The sequence below is a fragment of the Fragaria vesca genome, linkage group LG4 (assembly GCF_000184155.1).
Source record: "Fragaria vesca subsp. vesca linkage group LG4, FraVesHawaii_1.0, whole genome shotgun sequence".
NCBI classification, from domain to species: Eukaryota; Viridiplantae; Streptophyta; class Magnoliopsida; order Rosales; family Rosaceae; genus Fragaria; species Fragaria vesca.
In genome coordinates this window covers 344745-362223 of record NC_020494.1, presented here as the reverse complement: position 1 = coordinate 362223, position 17479 = coordinate 344745, and the positions used below count along the sequence as shown (strand labels likewise).

The window sequence follows — 17479 nt, the reverse complement described above, 5'->3', positions numbered from 1 at the left end:
GTCATGAACCGTTGTAAAATAAAATTGAATGAGTCCAAGAGCAACCCATTTTGTTTTGAACTTGCTTGGTCGTTTTTGAATATCGTTGTCTTGTATTATTTCAACGATTTACCTACTGCCACCTTCATCATATTTTCACAAATTTGACTTTGTCTGCTGTTCTTCTAAACAAAGACGAACGAGGTATCTCTTGCAGCAGCACTAACGCAAAATCTACAGCAAAAAAGCGCATACCAAACCTATTATCTATATCTAAGAACAAACTTGATCTTGGAATAATTATGAACATTTATGTTGTTTTTTTTCTTAATTTGTTACTCTTTTTTTTTTTTGTTCCATGCAATTATAATTTGAGTCGAATATAGTGAAGGTAGGTAGAGATCAGATTCAACTGGTCTTCAATATTAGGTATGTATGAGGTTTCTGAGTATATAAGTCTGTTCTACACTTCAGCCAGGAATAATTTTAAGTGCAAGGTTGGCCTACTTCACCCACCTTCTATCATATTCTGTACAAACTTTGGATGGACATAATCTCTGTGATTAAGTTAAGTGTGTGTTTTCCACCAGAATTCATGCAAAACAATCTGGGCATGGTGAGCATATATGTATTATGTCAATCCAATAGTTTTAACTTGTTAGCATTCAAATCAAAGCAAAGAAGACCTTATAAGCAAAGCTGAATTGTATTTTAACTACATTTAGTTGCCCCTGCTACAATTTCATATAGAGGCATTTCTAAGAAAGCAGGTCATTTTCGAAAGAATGGCGATTAACACACTTCACACACATCAAGTGGTTCAGTTTAGGTTCTCAGGTGAAGTGCTTTCACAAAGCCACACCAATGTACAAGTAACTTTGAATTGTACTAGTAACTTGCATTGTCAATAGAGCTAGGGAATGTACTTGCGATCATCATTGTAAAATTCGACCAAAGTTGTGATAACAGTTCGTTATACAAAATGTTCTCCAAGAAGTTCAGCTCAAGTAATATTGGTTAAGTTCCTACTTCCTAGGTTTTGAGTCATTGCGGTCATAACAAATGCAAAATATAAGATCATCCATACTATCACAAACTTTCTTTCATGTCTCTTCTTCAATACCAAAATGAAGATTGGCGATCAAGCTTTTTCTTCCTCAGCTCCATCCCAACATCAGAAACACTCCTAAATCCAATATTACTATGAGGTCCATTTCCTCTTCTAGGACTAAGGGTAACCAGCTTTGAGCAAATTCCACTTATAAGGCCATCATCCTTCTCATAATATTTGTCGTCGTCTCTATCTTCTTCCCCGGATTCAAGTAACGAACTATTTTCTTCAATTGGAGGGCAGTTCCAAATGTGTGATTCTTCCCTACCTTTACTTGTTGCTGGGAAATTGCTAGTGTTCTCATAACGATCATGATCATCATATCGGTCTCGCAGTCCAACCGGTGAATAGCTTTCCATGGCTTCTGATTTAGTTGGGGATTGTTGATGAGACTTGAAAAGCTCGTTGCTCAATTCGCTCCATATAGAACTTGTGGTAGAAAATGAGCTAAAGGATGAAGCTCTCGGTGTTTCCGAGTAAGCAGAGGAAGGAGTGCTTGAGCATGAAGGAGAAGACACTGAACTTCCAAAGCCTTGGATTTCATTTGTTAATTTGAGAGCTTTGTAACGAGCCTCTCTCAGCGTCGGTCCCCCTCTGAGAAGGACTAGTATTTGGTCCGATTTCTTTTGCATGCAAGAACCCCAATCGAATCTATCAAGATAAAGAAATATCAAGTTTAACAAAGAGCAAAAATCTTAATTTTATATATGATACATACAGGTAAAGCTGAAGTATGTTAACATTTCTCATATATCAACTATTTTTACCACTTTACAAACTCATTTTAATTACCTCTTTAAGAACACTTATTTTACCATTTGAAGATTCGATTATGTACGTAGTAACTAAAAATTTTTACTCATATATTTTGAAGACTCACTTTACAAAAAATATAAGCATACATGTCATATACTAACACGTTGTAGAATTCGCCATACACATATAGGAAATATAATGTATGCTCAATCTCTTGCCAAACAATCTGTCATGCATGTTAATTAGGTTTGCCAGATTGAATGGTAAGTGTTCAAAACCCTTGATCATGAAGAAAATCATATCCACATGTCAAATGTATGATCCTCATTGAGTGCAACATGATATATACTAGATATCTAGAAACGAACAGGTTATTAACTATATATAGTTACCCTCTGTCATCAATGTACTTGAACGATCCCAGCTCTTGGATGACTTCACTGTCACCTTGGAATTCCTCAGCAAAGTCTACAGGGCCGTGTGTTAATAAAAACTCTAGAAGCACCAATGCTTTGTAGGATTGCCTCCATTCTTTCCAATCTACGTTATATAACCTGCATATTTTGTATAGATTAACCTTCTGTATATACAAAAACTAAACTACGGTCATTCTGAAATTTATGGCTGAAAAAAGGCTAATAAAAGAGTAGTGTACTTTCTGTGAAGGATGTCAACTATTCTCCAGTAGTCCTCCATCTCAAAGGACGCAGCAGCTAATTTGGTCATTGTCTTAGCATCAGGGCTACATGGTTCACCATTTGTTGCCTCCTCAGCCCACCTTCATGACATCCAAAATGTTAGATTATATATTATTTGATACATAACATTACGTACTCAAATAAAGTCAAATTGCACAATATAGTTCTGGTTTTTTTATCACCAGAATGCATTAGTATATGTATACATTATACACAAGCAAATGCGCTTGCCCGCCCGCGCACACACACACATCTCTCTCTCTCTCTCTCTCTCTCTCTCTCTCTCTCTCTCTCTCTCTCTCGTGTTTTTGGGAAATGAAGATGACTGGTATACAAGTAACTCCAATTCTCCTAAGGAAAGTGAAAATGGAAACCTGTTTCGATCAACAGTAGTACAATCTTCAAAACAATACATATATATATAATGAAAAGACTTACAGTTCAGCAGGAGTAACATCAGTGAATGCCAGTCTAGCAGTTTTGTATCTCTCTTGCAAAAATTGAGAGGCCTGCTTCTTAATATGGTCCAGGAACATGGTTCCACCTATCAACTCCTTAAACAGTCGTTGTAATCATGAGCATGAATATCCAAAGTTGTTAACGCAATGCATTAATTATCAGTAGAGCCTAAATCAACCAGATCATAGGAAACATGCAGATGTTTCCTCATAGTTAAACAGATTATTGAGAAATCAGTAGCAGTACTCCTGCGATATTGAGAATAAGGCCTCAAACTCAGTTCTCCAAACCCAGCAAAAAACTTCTTGGTGTAGAAACAAAAAACCCATGAGCTCTTCGGAGATGGGAGATTAATACAAGAGCTAGTATTCTATGGGAAACCATGATTATAGCTCGTTTAGTGGAGGATCGTTTTACCCATTGAATCTGGGAGAAAAAGACTAATATTAGAAAGTTGACCTAATGAATTATCCATGAAAGTTTTTACCAAATAGAAATTTTAATTAACAGCTAATTATGTATATATACTTTCTATATCTATCTAAATGCATGCACGTACAATAGATTAAATAAATAAAAAGATGAACAAACGAAGAAATTTAATTAATTACTAGGGCTCGGCTATATATGGCCTTTCACTATGAGAGATTAGTGGTACTACTGGGATATGTTGACACCACGACATATAGATGCATGCACATATGGGATATGGCTAGCTATGAGATCTATAAGAGGAGTGTGTTTATTAGGTATCGAATGATGAAAATTACAGCTTACACAATAAGATATGTTCTTCTCCGTTTGAATGGCCACGCCATTAGTTTATTGAAAAAGTTTTAGGATCACTTAAACAATTCAAATGCTTCAAACGATTTTTCATAAGTCAAACTTACAATCTCTCACTTACAAGTTAAGGGAAGAGAAAGAAGACTGCTACGTCGATCACTAGAATAAGTTTTAGATTTTACTATTCACTTGTAAGAAAATTAGAATTGGACTGGTCAAAACTAAAAAAAGAAAGAAAAAAAAACAAAGTCGTATTCAAAATTTATTCTACTCGTCAAGTACAATTTAGTCTAGTGGCATTAGTTTCCCATTTGTAAGTGAGAGGTCGTGAATTTGACTCACGATAAACTTGTTGTAACATTTCAGTTGTGTATTGATCAAAAAAAAAATTATTCTACTCATTTAATTTGTGAAACGGTTAATAACGTCATAACAAGAGACTGCATGTCCAGACTAAACAAAATGAACGATGGGTACTTCTAACGGTTAGTAGCATTTACTTCTATAACTCAAGTACCAATGTAATATTTGAATCATATCCTTAATTAGTATTTTTTTTTCTGTAGTGAGATAGAAAGCCACCTCGGTTACGTTAAAAAGTTAGTAAAACACACTCATTCAGTCATTTCGGACCGAGTTCCACGAGAGTATCCAACAAAGCCTGGCTAATCTCTCGTCACAGACGCACGAACCCAGAGGCTCTTCAAACTTGTTGGCCACAAACTGGTGGGAGTTGGCATCACATGTTTAGACTAAACAAAGTGAATAGTGGGTACTTCTAACAATTAGTAGCATTTACTTCTATAACTCAATTTACCAATGTAATATTTGAATCATATCCTTAGTATTCTTTTTTCTGGAGTGAGATAACAAGTCACATCGGTTACGTTAACAAGTTAATATAACACACTCATTCAGTCAGTTTAGACCGAGTTTCATGAGAGTATCCCAACAAAGTTAAACTAATCTCTCGTTGCAAACGCACGAACCCGGAGGCCCTTCAAACCTTTTGGCCACAAACATGTGGGAGTTGGGACTGGAAGTCTTAATTACCATGTGAGTTCCACACTAAACAACTCGATCAACTTTACCACATTAGGCGGCTATATCCTTATTGTTAGCGATAAGTTATCATCAAAAGAAAACCAGCGATATATAATTAATATTTTTGCTGCCAGAAATTGTATGAAAAATCAAGTCTCATTCCACACTCATACAACAAAGGAAAACAACTATTCAAAAAATAAAAAACAAGAGAAAACAATGTATAAGAAAGGCAACAACTACAATATGAAAACCCTACTATCTCTAGATTGGTACTGATTCAACAACACTCCATTAATAATTCTTGATACATGGTTCTAAAGTTTCAAGGTCAAATCCAACTGATAATCATCTGAGCAGTTTCCGTTACAATTGCTGTTCATCATTTGCGGAATAGGATAATCCAAGAGACTCAGAAACGGCCTTGAATTATCACGAGAATCCTCCGTTGCTGCCATACGCTGTGTTCTTTGTCCGGAAAATGGCACCGAAGAGTGTTTCCCAAATCCAGATCCAAATCCTGCGTTCAAATCTCTTGCCGGTGAAGAATTATAAGCCTTTGTATTAGGATATGGATTTGGATATAGGTTTGGGTTTGGATTTTGTAGAATATCAAATGAGTTTCTTTGTAAATATGGCACTGGTGGGAGTGGTGGCACTTGAACTGGCGGGTAGAACTGCTTGTTGTGGTTGAAATAAGGCTGGATTTGTGGTGAGGGAGGGACAGGAAGAGGAGCAGTAGCCGGAGCAGGTTGGATCTGAGGGTTCGAAAATGGATTAGATTTTTGAGAAGACATGAGGTGACTTAACTGAAGTTGTTTTCTGATTCTTGCAGTAGCTTCCTCATCCACCAAGTGAGAATCTAAATGGTTTATGAGGGCTTTGGTGCTCAGGAACACACTGTCACACACTCTACACGCGATTAAGGTTTTTCTAGCGCTAGACATGGCTAACCAATTGAAGAAGAAGATCAGGAAGAAGAAGACGAAGCAGCAAGATATATAGGGTTTTAGGGCGGTTTGTTTTAGTGCATCTCTAAAGGCTTTGGCATCATGAATTTATAGGCAGAAGTGTATAACATCCAGAAGGATATTACTTGTCATTGCATGTAAGAAATTTATTGCGTTCTTTCAACAAATTAATACATTTTTTGACTGATGATAATGAACTTCTTACCAAAACAGCACAAAGTGCATGACTGAATTAAGAAGATTAGTGAATGAGAAGTTTTTTCTTTTAATTAATAAATCTGGCGCCATTGGGTCGCTGGATACATGAGAATTATGATGTTGGATAATTATGGAAATCACATAATTTCCAGATCAGAGCACCAAAATTAAGCAAATTCACCATCAAATTTCAGACCTGTCGTATTTAAGAATATTATATCTATCCTCTTTGCCACTGCCAAACAAATCTATTTGGTTTGGAAAAAATTTCAAGAACCTTCCGTATGCTGTGGCACTAAATCTACAATTAAATCCTATTAAGGTAAGTGAAATTAAGTATAGCATGCATCACGTATTTTCCTGTAGGCTAATATAAATGTGATTTATTTTTGCATCCATATGCATTAAGTTTAATATCTGGAACATGGATATCATTCCATGTAAAAAGAAACAAAGATTGGTTACATTTTGTCAGAAAATTAAACATTTATGAATGAGCTATACTTCCAGGATGTGGTGGCTCATCATAAACATTTAACAACTAATTAATTAAAGTAATATTACTGATTTAATGAAATCAACTAATTATATCCAGATTATTATGATCATCGTACTAATGTTAATCAATCCAAATAATCATTAGCATACCTAGCTAATAAGGCAAGGTAATCACGGCATTTAACACAGATTAACCTTCAAGTAAAATGTCTTAACGTATATGTCATCTCCTTAGCAGCAAAGTAATGAATTGAAGGTGCATAAATTGCACCTAAAATATGAGGATTGTTCTAGGATATTCTGTATCTTTTTAGATATTCTTTATGTGTGTCTTGGTCTTATGCCAATAGGATATGTAGTTAGACTAGATCTATGTATTCATATCCTTACCATATTGGTATTGTGTAATTCCCTATATAAAAGGCTCCTATCAATGAATAAGATGATGATTCTCTTGTTATCTCTTTGTCTATACACTTTATACTTCATCAAGGATGACATAATCTGCTTTTTTTTTTTTATATAAAAAACTGGAATAACTCCATGCCAAGCCAATAACGATCATATAATGATCAATTCCTGAATAATCTGATGGATTACTCACACACAAAGTATAACTTAATCTAGAATTACAAACTACGAATTGAAAAACAACCTCAAAATCTACTTCCAAAAAGATGGACATTAATACTAGAAAACAAATAAAATTAACCTCTAAACATATACGATTGCAAGAAAGCAACCGTCCTGATGAGTATTGATGCTTAAGACCCATTGGTATATGTTTCCACTCAACGAACTAGCGATCGAACCAACTTTGACTGAACATCAATATAGGTTAGAGGTGTCACTCTTTCGTAAGCCAAACGCAGACCCAACCCAATGAAGAAAAGAAGAAGAAGAAATGGTAAAAACCCTAAAGCCCAGCCCACTTAGGCCACAATGTTGTAGCCCAAGTGAACTCTTCTTCTCCTTTCTCCCCTCCATTGTCGTCCAACGCTGGGCGCGTTGGAGGAGCCTCTACCGCCGCTTCAATCTGGCGGTTTTTCCTTCCTCCAATTCATGGTTGCGTACTTGCACCTCAAAACTTTGGTTAAAAGTCGAATCAAGAGAACACTACTCAGAGCCGCCGGTGAGAATAGGAGCAGACCCCTAACCGCTTGTTGTGCAAGACCTTCAGAATCTATTCACCTACTTCTGATCCATCGCCAATCTGTGTCGTAGATCACCGCCCTGCTTGAAGCCTATCTCGTAATCCGATGTGTACACCGCCGCCGCGATGCCTGCCTGGGTCTTTTACAAATCATGATGTAATATGAATTTAAAGTTTAATTTTGCCAAGAAATTAACTTATTATGCTACGCTACTTATTATATATATATATATTTTTTAAAAACAAGATATTATAAATATAGCTCCATACACGTTTTTGACCCCAAAAAGAGTGTGTACTTAATTTAATTATCTTAAAAGTTTCCGCCAAACTTATGAGAGGTTTCTTCATTTGTACATTTGATAATAAAACGATAAATAGACGATTGTTGAAGGAAAACACATTATTGTGTGTCTTCGTCCTTCGTCAAAGTAATTGACGAGAGTGAATTAAAGAATTAATGATTAACTGATGTAACAACTCAAATCTATCATTATTGTCATAATTGTAATTATAACAATTACCGTTGCAATTCCTTTATTATATAAAGGAGATTTTTTAATGAATGAGTAGACTAATTCTATTTTTCCTATTTTACGTTTATCAACACGAGTTTAGACTATGATCGATATATATTAATTAATATCTAAAAACAAAAAAAAATGAGAGCTCTCGCTCTCTTCCCTTGGCGGCGACTAACCCTAGCGGTTTGTTGTCAGATTTCCTTGGTCTTCGATGCAAGCATTTGTGTTCCTCGGTTGTCGAGTCTTCTCTAGAATATTTCAACCTTTAAGTTGTTGCACCTCAACCTCCTCGTTTTGGCGACATGTTTCACGACCAACGGATGTTGGTCATGCTCTTGCTTCACTCTACATCATTAGTGATGGTGGGGGATGGCGGCGTTGTGGCTCTGTGGATCTGAATTTCATATGGGATCCTGACTCTTACAAGGATAAGGTCAGATCAAAGGATATCAGATCTAGGCATTGGCAGCCCATGTCAAAACGGCGGTCGGATTGGAGGAATGGACACGCGATTCAGGAGGGATTTTCATGCCCCTTGGGTGTACAGAGCAGATTTATCTTGTCCTGGGCCTTCGTTACCGACGGTAATTCTTCCACGAATTTCTGATGTGTGGAGGCAGGAAAAAGGTAGAGCGCGCAAGTGCGTCGGTTTTCGGCAGGGTTCAACGTGGAAGCGGGTTGGTTCCGGTGGAGTTGCTGCTTGGGTGCGCAAGGGCCAAGTGTCTCTGGATTTGGGCGTAGGAGAATTTCACAAATGGGTCTAGGTGGCTATTTTGGTGCCATCTCCAGGTGGGCTTGCGCTTTTGTTTCTGGTCAGATTTGGATCCGAATTTGGGATCTAGGAAGTAACAATATTCAGATCTCCGATCTGAGACAACTGCTCTTCTTATTCTGACATTGGTTATGGTTCTTAGGAGTTCGTTTTCTAATTTTCGAGTTTTTGACCCTCGGTTACTTTCGAACTCTTGGGCGAATCACCTCTCTTTTGTGGTCATACCATCGGTTACGATTACAGTTATGGTTACTATCACATTTACACTACTGTCATGATATATGCAGTCAAGCGATGTCGTTCGGCCTCAAGTTACGTCCTGGTTACTTAATATAAATGCATTTGTGCATTTGATTATCTTTTATTGTTTTTTTCATTATTATAGATGCGTTTGTAGTTTTTTTGCTTTTTTTTTTTTTCCAATGTTTTTGCATCGCTCTATGTATTCTTCAATTTTTATTAATATAGATTTCCGTCTTTGATAAAAAAAAAAAAACACTTTACTCTACGTTTGAGTCGATAGCCATGAAAACTAAGAAAATTAAAAAAGAAACATAAAAATATTTATTTATCTCTCGTACGTATCCCCCCACCCCACATTTCCGAACCGGCGTACCATCGATGCATGCATCTCCACTGGCCAAGGAGTACTAATTTATTTTTCTAAATTATGTAACGCTTTACTATTCTCGATATACTTGCTAAGGAGAATCCTCATATTTGATAAAAAGTTGTCAGTTAGTTAAAAAAAATATATGATTTATTATCATCAAATAATTGGTTTATTTAGCATTTTATGTAAATTAAGAATCTCCATGATAACAAAAAGTTCATGAACATTATAATATAAAAAACAAATCTATTACCATGATAATTTATATCCATGAAGCATTGAAAAAAATACAAACCGAATATTACCAAAGCATTGAAACGATCATTATGCATCTTGTAATATTTTTGGTTATTGTGGATATCTATTTAGAGTGTGAAACTAATACATCCTTCTTACTCTGTTCTACATATGGTAGAACTATCACAACTTGATTTTGACATATCAGGCTCTCAAGAACTTGAGGACCAGTCTCCCCTTACTAGGCCAACCAAGGCTCGAATGGTTAATGTTTATGAACATACCTAAGTGTACTAAAGTGTCATCTTCTAAATTAGGTACCAAATTGTCTAATAGATCATACTTTAGGTATTTTTTATACGAAATTTACCTTTCTTTTTATTGTATTTTTATTTCTTGTTAAGGTGATGAAACACGTATTTTACCATATATTGTTCGGTCATGAGAACCGGTATATTTATTTGATACTTTATTTAATTGATTTTTTTTAAAAGAGTTGTTTAATTGATGAAATGTCGGTTTTCTCATACAAAAACTAATTGTCATTTTCGTTTCTACAAAAAAAAAAAGAGAACTGACAAAATGGAGATGACTAACAAAAAAAGTTAATGGAGACGTGTCTTCTTGCCCAATCGAGCTTGTTCGGAGAGCTCAAAGAGGAGGATACTCTAGTTGGACAAAGGCCACCATCATCATCCTTGGCCTCTTTCTCTTTTGTACTCTCTCACTGATTAAACACCCATAATAAAAACAACTTAAAATTAAAAATAAACAAAAATAATAATAAAACGCCCCAAATAATATATCCTACTTCCTTTTACATCATTCAATCATCCACTTTCTCTCATATCCATTTCTCTTCTTTCCCTTCTTTGTCGCTCTTCCAATATTCCTTTTTCTCAGTCCGTCCAATTTTTGCCGACGAAAAGAGATTAAAGATCAATCCTTCACCGGAAAACCAACCCAAACCCTTCATCTTCTTCCTACCCAGATCCCAAAGATCCCATCTTTGATTTCTTATCCGACTTTAAATGTTCCCTTTCATTCTTTTTTCTTGTGTAAAAATTGAAACTTTCCCTTGCTCACATTCTTGATTTCACCCCCAAATTTTTGTTCTTTGGGCTCCACTGATTAGTGGGTATCTTTCAGATTTTGCAATCAATTTTGGGTCTTTGAGGGTTTTCGTTTGAGCATTGTTCTTGGGTTTCGATAAGGATTTTGGGGTTTTTGTTTTTTCATGGAATTTGGTGGATCTAAGGATTGCATGGCTGTAATGGAGTCATCAGTGTAATAGGGAGGATTGGGTTGCAGTTTCAAGGAGTGAAGTGGGTTTTTCGGGTAGTGTTTTGATTGGGGGATTTAGATCATGGAGCATGTTATTGGAGGCAAGTTTAAGCTGGGGAGGAAGATCGGCAGTGGATCGTTCGGAGAGCTTTATTTGGGTATGTAGAGTGTGTATTAATTTGAAGCAATAGTTTATTGTTTTTAGTAGCATTGCTTGCTTGGTTCAGTTTTCTATCAAGTGCTGGCTTTGTGTTTTGGGTCTTTGAGAGTAATGTTGGATTGGTTTTGTTTCAGGGATCAATGTGCAAACTGGGGAGGAGGTGGCTGTGAAGCTGGTATGTCCTGAACCTTCATTGTTCTTGTTTTGTTTGACATGTTTTTGGTTAGAATTTGATTACATTCTTGGAAGGGATCGGGGCTCGTGTGTGTTGTTTGAAACTTTGTTACTCAGTTTTCTTGGATGATTTTGGTTAATTTAGTAGGTTGAATGTGAATATTGTTTGAGGTTGTGAATATCAGAAGTCACTGATTATATAAGAAAAATTGGATGTGGCAATATTATTCATACTCTTGGCTAGCATTTTGCTTTACTAAGTTCTCCCCTGGAATCTTTTAGGTAATGAAATGTATAACAATTTAAGCGTTATAGTTGGGAGTGGTTTGTGATGGCATTGAAAAGTTTGAGGCACAGTGACAAACTTTGGTTTGTGTTACAGCATATGTGTGGTATTCGAACATCATAGGTTATTTTGTTCTGGTAGAAGTAGTTGATAGATATTCTGGATGGTGATAAGATGTGTGGTTTATTTGGTTTTAGACTTTTAGTTTACTGGTATGTGTATATTTTGTTTACAACGATGTGTGGTATTAGTATTTCAGGTTCAGAGACAAACTCGGTCACACTTGCTGATCGCCATGGGTGCATTAATCCAGACTATTTAATTCTTAAAGTAAAAAACTTGATTTCATCAGTTAGCTGCTCTATGGTTCTCTTGTATGCTTTCTTGTGATCTAGATGTGTGGTTATCTTTCTAGTTAATATTTGCCTGGCATGTGAGGTTGGTATTGGCACAGTACCGTGCATTTTGTGTGGTTATCTTTATATGAATTTATAATTGTTCTCAGGAATCTGTTAAGACAAAACACCCTCAGCTTCACTATGAGTCAAAGTTGTACATGCTTCTTCAAGGAGGAAGTGAGTTTACTATATAGTTTATTTTCTCCTTTTAATGAAATTTTCACTGTTAGAAGCCGAAAGAAACTGATGTATTTGCTTATGTATTTAGCGGGTGTACCCCATCTCAAATGGTTCGGAGTTGAGGGTGAATATAATGTCATGGTTATTGACCTTCTTGGCCCAAGCCTAGAAGACTTGTTCAACTATTGCAACCGGAAGTTCTCTTTGAAGACGGTTTTAATGCTTGCAGATCAATTAGTAAGTTGCAATGTGAAAGGATGGTTGATGTTTTCTTATAAGTAAAATGGAAGATTGTTAACATGGCTCCCATGCTTATGCTTCCCCCATATTTCTGTAGATAAATCGAGTGGAGTACATGCACTCGCGGGGATTTCTTCACCGTGACATAAAGCCTGACAACTTCTTAATGGGTCTTGGGCGTAAAGCTAATCAGGTAGTTGAGCCTTTAAGTTGCTTGTCTCAAATCATGGTCACATCTTTGTGTTTTCATGCTTGATTGGAATATTTCCAAATGAACATTATATTCATTGGATACAGAGTGTATAGCTTACTTGATCTGTTCTATGAACGAAAAAATAGAACAAACCACCATACATGTGTCCTACTATACTTTTTAAGCTCTCTATTCCCTCAGAAAGCCAATATATATTTGCCATGTCCTTTGACTATATTCACTTACAAACGTCCTTTTTGTATACTATTTTTCCATTGATCACTATTTGTATAGGTCTGTAGTGTGATAGTATTGTTATTACACATTTATATGCTCTAGGTCTTTCATAAACTAAAACATTTTTAAGATGTCTGATTATTATTGATCTGAAGTGCAAAAGTAAAAAATGAATCTAAATCACATTTTTGGTTGATTTACATGAATGAAGTTTGACTTTTATATGCTTCCAGGATATTGAAGGCATGCCCTGGACTAGTCTTATTTTAATATTTGTCAAGAGGAAGCTGATAACTGAGCTGTTTGTTTGAACCTTATTAATTGAGGATATGGTTTGAGGGTACTATGGCTTTGTAACTATGGCTCAAGCTCAAGAACTTAAATACCTGAAAGTATTAGTTTCATCATTTTAATCATCTTGTCTATCGCACTATCATATGAAAGTGATTGCAGCATTGATTTGACTACAACATGTCCTTGAGCCATGCATTGCCTGACATTTCTTTTCTGGGTTTTGTTTTTTCTGCAGGTATATATCATTGATTATGGCCTCGCGAAAAAGTATAGAGATCTTCAAACGCATAAGCACATACCATACAGGTATCCGCTTTATAAATTTTGATTTCTCGTGACTTCCCCATTATTCACTGCTTTTGTCACTTGGTGGCTGGTCAACATCCCGATTGCATCTAGTCTCCAAAATTCGAGCTAATATCCCAATAAATCATGCTGCTGACATCTCAGATGAGATGTTGGTATATCTCAAAAATAATGCTGCTGGTTATAACAAATTGGAACGAGTTGTAACCTTCTTTTGTATTATTATTAACATCTATATCGATTCTTGTTGCTGATATTATGTATGTGTGTGTGCATATTCTTTTTTTTTTTTTTCAAGTAATATGAGATAGTATGCTTCTCTTTGAGATGAAATATCTATGATAAGCAGAAAAAAGCATAAATCAGGTCACCAGACAGCAAGAGTAGAAACTGTAACTTAAGTCTTTGTTTTCTCAAATTGCGTTGGACCACTTGCTGCTTTCTGCACAAGTGCACATGCATCTCACTTTTTATACTGTTTTCTCCTTTTAAATAGTTCATCAATATATTACATGGGATGGGCATTGTCAGTTTTCTCCTTTGTAATTTGGAAGACTTGTCATCTTGGTATATGTCTTTTTATTTGGATCAAACTTTGGCTTGCTTGGTGCGAACTGTGCTTTCTTCTGAAAATGTTATTTGTTTGGAAATAAGTAAACAATCAAAGTGGTTAAGTCTTCCAAAATTCTGAGATGTCCTTACCCATGTACACTCTCACTGATCATCATAACTAATTAAACACCTGATCAGTCTACCAGTTTTTCTGAACAAAAATATGGTATTACAATTCTCTAACAAGTTTATATTCTTACACATTTTTTGCACTGGCCTTCATAATGTTATATATCCTTGTGCTGTTGTTTTTGCTGTATCGTTCTTTTTATCAAAGTATTGTGGTCTGCATTTTATTATACCGCTGTTCATCAGAATTTTAAGTATCTCACTGCATTCGGTTTACTTTTATACCTTTTATTTATTTTTTATTCTTTAAAATCTCAGTGTGATCTTTCTGACAGGGAAAATAAGAATCTGACAGGAACAGCTCGCTATGCAAGTGTTAACACTCACCTTGGTGTTGGTTAGTATGCAACTTATTGTAGTGGTGTTTTTAGATAATTTTCAATATCTAAATATGTTATTGTGATAATGACTTTTGCAGAGCAAAGCAGGAGAGATGATCTGGAATCTCTGGGTTATGTGCTTATGTATTTTCTTAGGGGAAGGTTGTACTTTTGTCTGAGATGGTTAACTTCACAGTATCTTTGCTGTATGTTTATTCTATGTTTATATTTTGACTTTGTTGTGTAATCTCTGTTTTTCAGCCTTCCCTGGCAGGGGTTGAAAGCAGGTACCAAAAAACAGAAATATGACAAGATCAGTGAAAAGAAGATGCTTACTCCAATTGAGGTATTCTCAAATTTCTTGTGAGTATATGCCTCAATTCTCTAATGACATTCATACCATGGCTGGTAGGGATGAATGAAGCTAGGAAAACAGATTGTGTAGGAAGGATAGCAATACTAAAATACTACAAGTCTGCTGCTTAAAGCAATAATTTCTATCCTTTAATCCTTTAACTTGGGAAGATTTGAAATGTTGGGCCTGGTACTCCATCTGTTCTCCACCAGAAATGAGACTACTTTGAATCATCCTTTTCAAAAGTGTTTATGCTGTATACTCGCAATTTTCCAGTCAACAGTTATGTAAATGCCCTTTACTGCAGTATTTTATGCTTTCTGAATACTGGTATTCTGAACTGCAGGGTCTGTGTAAATCGTATCCATCAGAGTTCACTTCATATTTCCATTACTGCCGCTCATTACGCTTTGAAGATAAACCAGACTATTCATACCTGAAGAGACTTTTCCGAGATCTTTTTATTCGAGAAGGTTAGCATACATGCACTAGATACATTATTGTAATGATGAATCTAATAAAAAAGATGTACAAACGTGATTGGGCTACTAATTTGTAATTGCTGCAGGTTATCAATTTGACTATGTATTTGATTGGACAATACTGAAGTATCCACAAATTGGCTCCAGTTCTAGAGCAAGAGTGAGTACTTACATTTTTTGGGGTTTTCTATGAAGGAAACGATTCTTTTTTTGTGTGTATATCTACATCGTTAACGTTCGTTATTTCATTTGTACGTCAGACAAGTGCAAAACCAGCTTTGAGTCCTGGACCATCTGCAGAAAGAACAGAAAGGCGTTCAGGTCAGTAAATTTAAGTTTTCAACCAAGGCTTAAAATGCATCAGCATTTACTTTGTGTAAATAGGTGTTTACATTAATTTAATTTGATATTTGTTCATGGATCTGGTGGTATAGTCTATGATTGAATTGAACTTTTATTTATATGAATATGTCAGAGAGAGACGAGTTTCGAGAGAGACTCTCAGGTGCAGTTGAAGCATTTTCTAGAAGGAATGGTTCTGGGCAGGGTGACAACTCCAGACTTAAATCAGTTGAAGATGCGCCATCATCCAAAGATGTGGTGAGTGGTGCCAACATCTTATACAAAGTATTTATGTTTTGATCTATTCTTCAAATGATTTCAGTGTTCATACTTCCTTTAGAAGCCTATGTATTTTTTTGTTTGCTTTGATTTAGATTTTGTCAAAGGATCACGTCAGATTGAATTAGTTCCAAGTATATTCATTCTATACATTTCCGCTGCATGTTTTTTGCAGCATCATGATTCAGAAAGAACCCGGAGTTCATCTAGAAATGGCAGCACCTCAAAGAGGCCTGTCATATCAAGCAGTAGGCCAAGCTCCTCTGGTGAGCCTAGCGAGAGCAGGTCAAGCCGGCTGATCTCGAGCAGTGGTCGCCTGTCAACCACCCAAAGGACACCTGGGTATGAATCGAAAGTGTCTTATACTCGTACTTCAGCTGCAAGAGGCGGTCGTGATGATGCACTTAGGAGCTTTGAGCTCCTTTCTATTGGTACGGGGAAGAGGAAATAAAGTCTGATCTATCTACTGATTAATTTCCTGCCTCAAAGTTCCGTGTAGTATCTATCCCAAGATGTCAGCCCTACAATGGTTTTACTACAGTTGCTCTGTATATGTGTATCCCTTGTCGGGTTCATTCATAGTTGAAAAGCTCAGTGAAGTTTCTCCTTTAGAAGGACCCATCATTTACCACTTCCATGGATTTCTTGCCATTACAACGTGCCTCGGTGACTCACCCAAGAAAGAGATTAACCATCTCACTTCAGGGAGTTGTTTATATATTTGAGATTCTGGTAGCTGTAATAAATACAGCTTTGGTGATCTTTTTCCAGGGAAATAAAAACTTTTGTTAAGATGTTCATTAAGCTCTGGTTTGTAACATGTGTAGCTATCTAGCAGAAATTGGTTACATAGTCATTCTTGTTTCTCATGTACTTAGTATCAACTCCCTTTTCTTTTACCAAATCAGACCTTTTGCCAGTAGTGATTGCTTTAAACATTTCTGAAAATCTGATATGTCCTATTCAAAAAAAAAAAAAATCTTACGTCGACCTTTATAAACCGATACTGTATCGCAGTTGAGAACATAATGGAACTGATTTGGTTGGATTGTTATGTCCTTCATACGAAATGTGATGAAACCGAAGGCAGTTTAGGTCTTTAAGTTTTGAGGCCAGTGACTCCTTTTTTTGGGTCGAAAGATACTTCATTAAGCCACAAGGTCAAGAGAGAACAACTTGGAATACAACTAGAAGGAAAAACAAAAACATCAAATAACACAAATAGCAACACAAAGTAGAAGGGAACCAGAAATTAGTAGTTTTTTTTTTTTTTTTTCGTAGAATCAGAAATTAGTAGCTGGCAAAGCAGCAACTGCAGAGATCTCTCATCCTCATAACCGACAACATCGAGTTAGGGGGCATATGAGGGATTATGAGCTCATTACTGAGAGCACAACCTCGGATGCGGT

General features: G+C 36.1%; 2 protein-coding genes across 2 annotated transcripts; one reads left to right on the top strand and one right to left on the bottom strand.

Annotated features, from left to right (window-relative positions):
• Nucleotides 1-1095: 1095 nt before the first annotated feature.
• Nucleotides 1096-5780, bottom strand: LOC101295512. The gene is made up of 5 exons (XM_004297781.1): nucleotides 5204-5780; nucleotides 2983-3088; nucleotides 2502-2624; nucleotides 2239-2400; nucleotides 1096-1741 (listed from the first exon to the last, which is right to left on the bottom strand). The coding sequence occupies exons 1-5, from the start codon at nucleotides 5778-5780 to the stop codon at nucleotides 1096-1098; spliced, it is 1614 nt and encodes a 537-aa protein (XP_004297829.1).
• Nucleotides 5781-10740: 4960 nt separating this feature from the next.
• LOC101303986 (casein kinase I isoform delta-like) lies at nucleotides 10741-17257 on the top strand. The gene is made up of 14 exons (XM_004296330.1): nucleotides 10741-11241; nucleotides 11378-11418; nucleotides 12209-12278; nucleotides 12370-12518; nucleotides 12619-12714; nucleotides 13481-13551; nucleotides 14568-14629; nucleotides 14711-14774; nucleotides 14874-14958; nucleotides 15314-15440; nucleotides 15536-15609; nucleotides 15710-15770; nucleotides 15925-16049; nucleotides 16246-17257. The coding sequence occupies exons 1-14, from the start codon at nucleotides 11166-11168 to the stop codon at nucleotides 16519-16521; spliced, it is 1377 nt and encodes a 458-aa protein (XP_004296378.1). The 5' UTR covers nucleotides 10741-11165; the 3' UTR covers nucleotides 16522-17257.
• The last annotated feature ends 222 nt before the right edge of the window (nucleotides 17258-17479 follow it).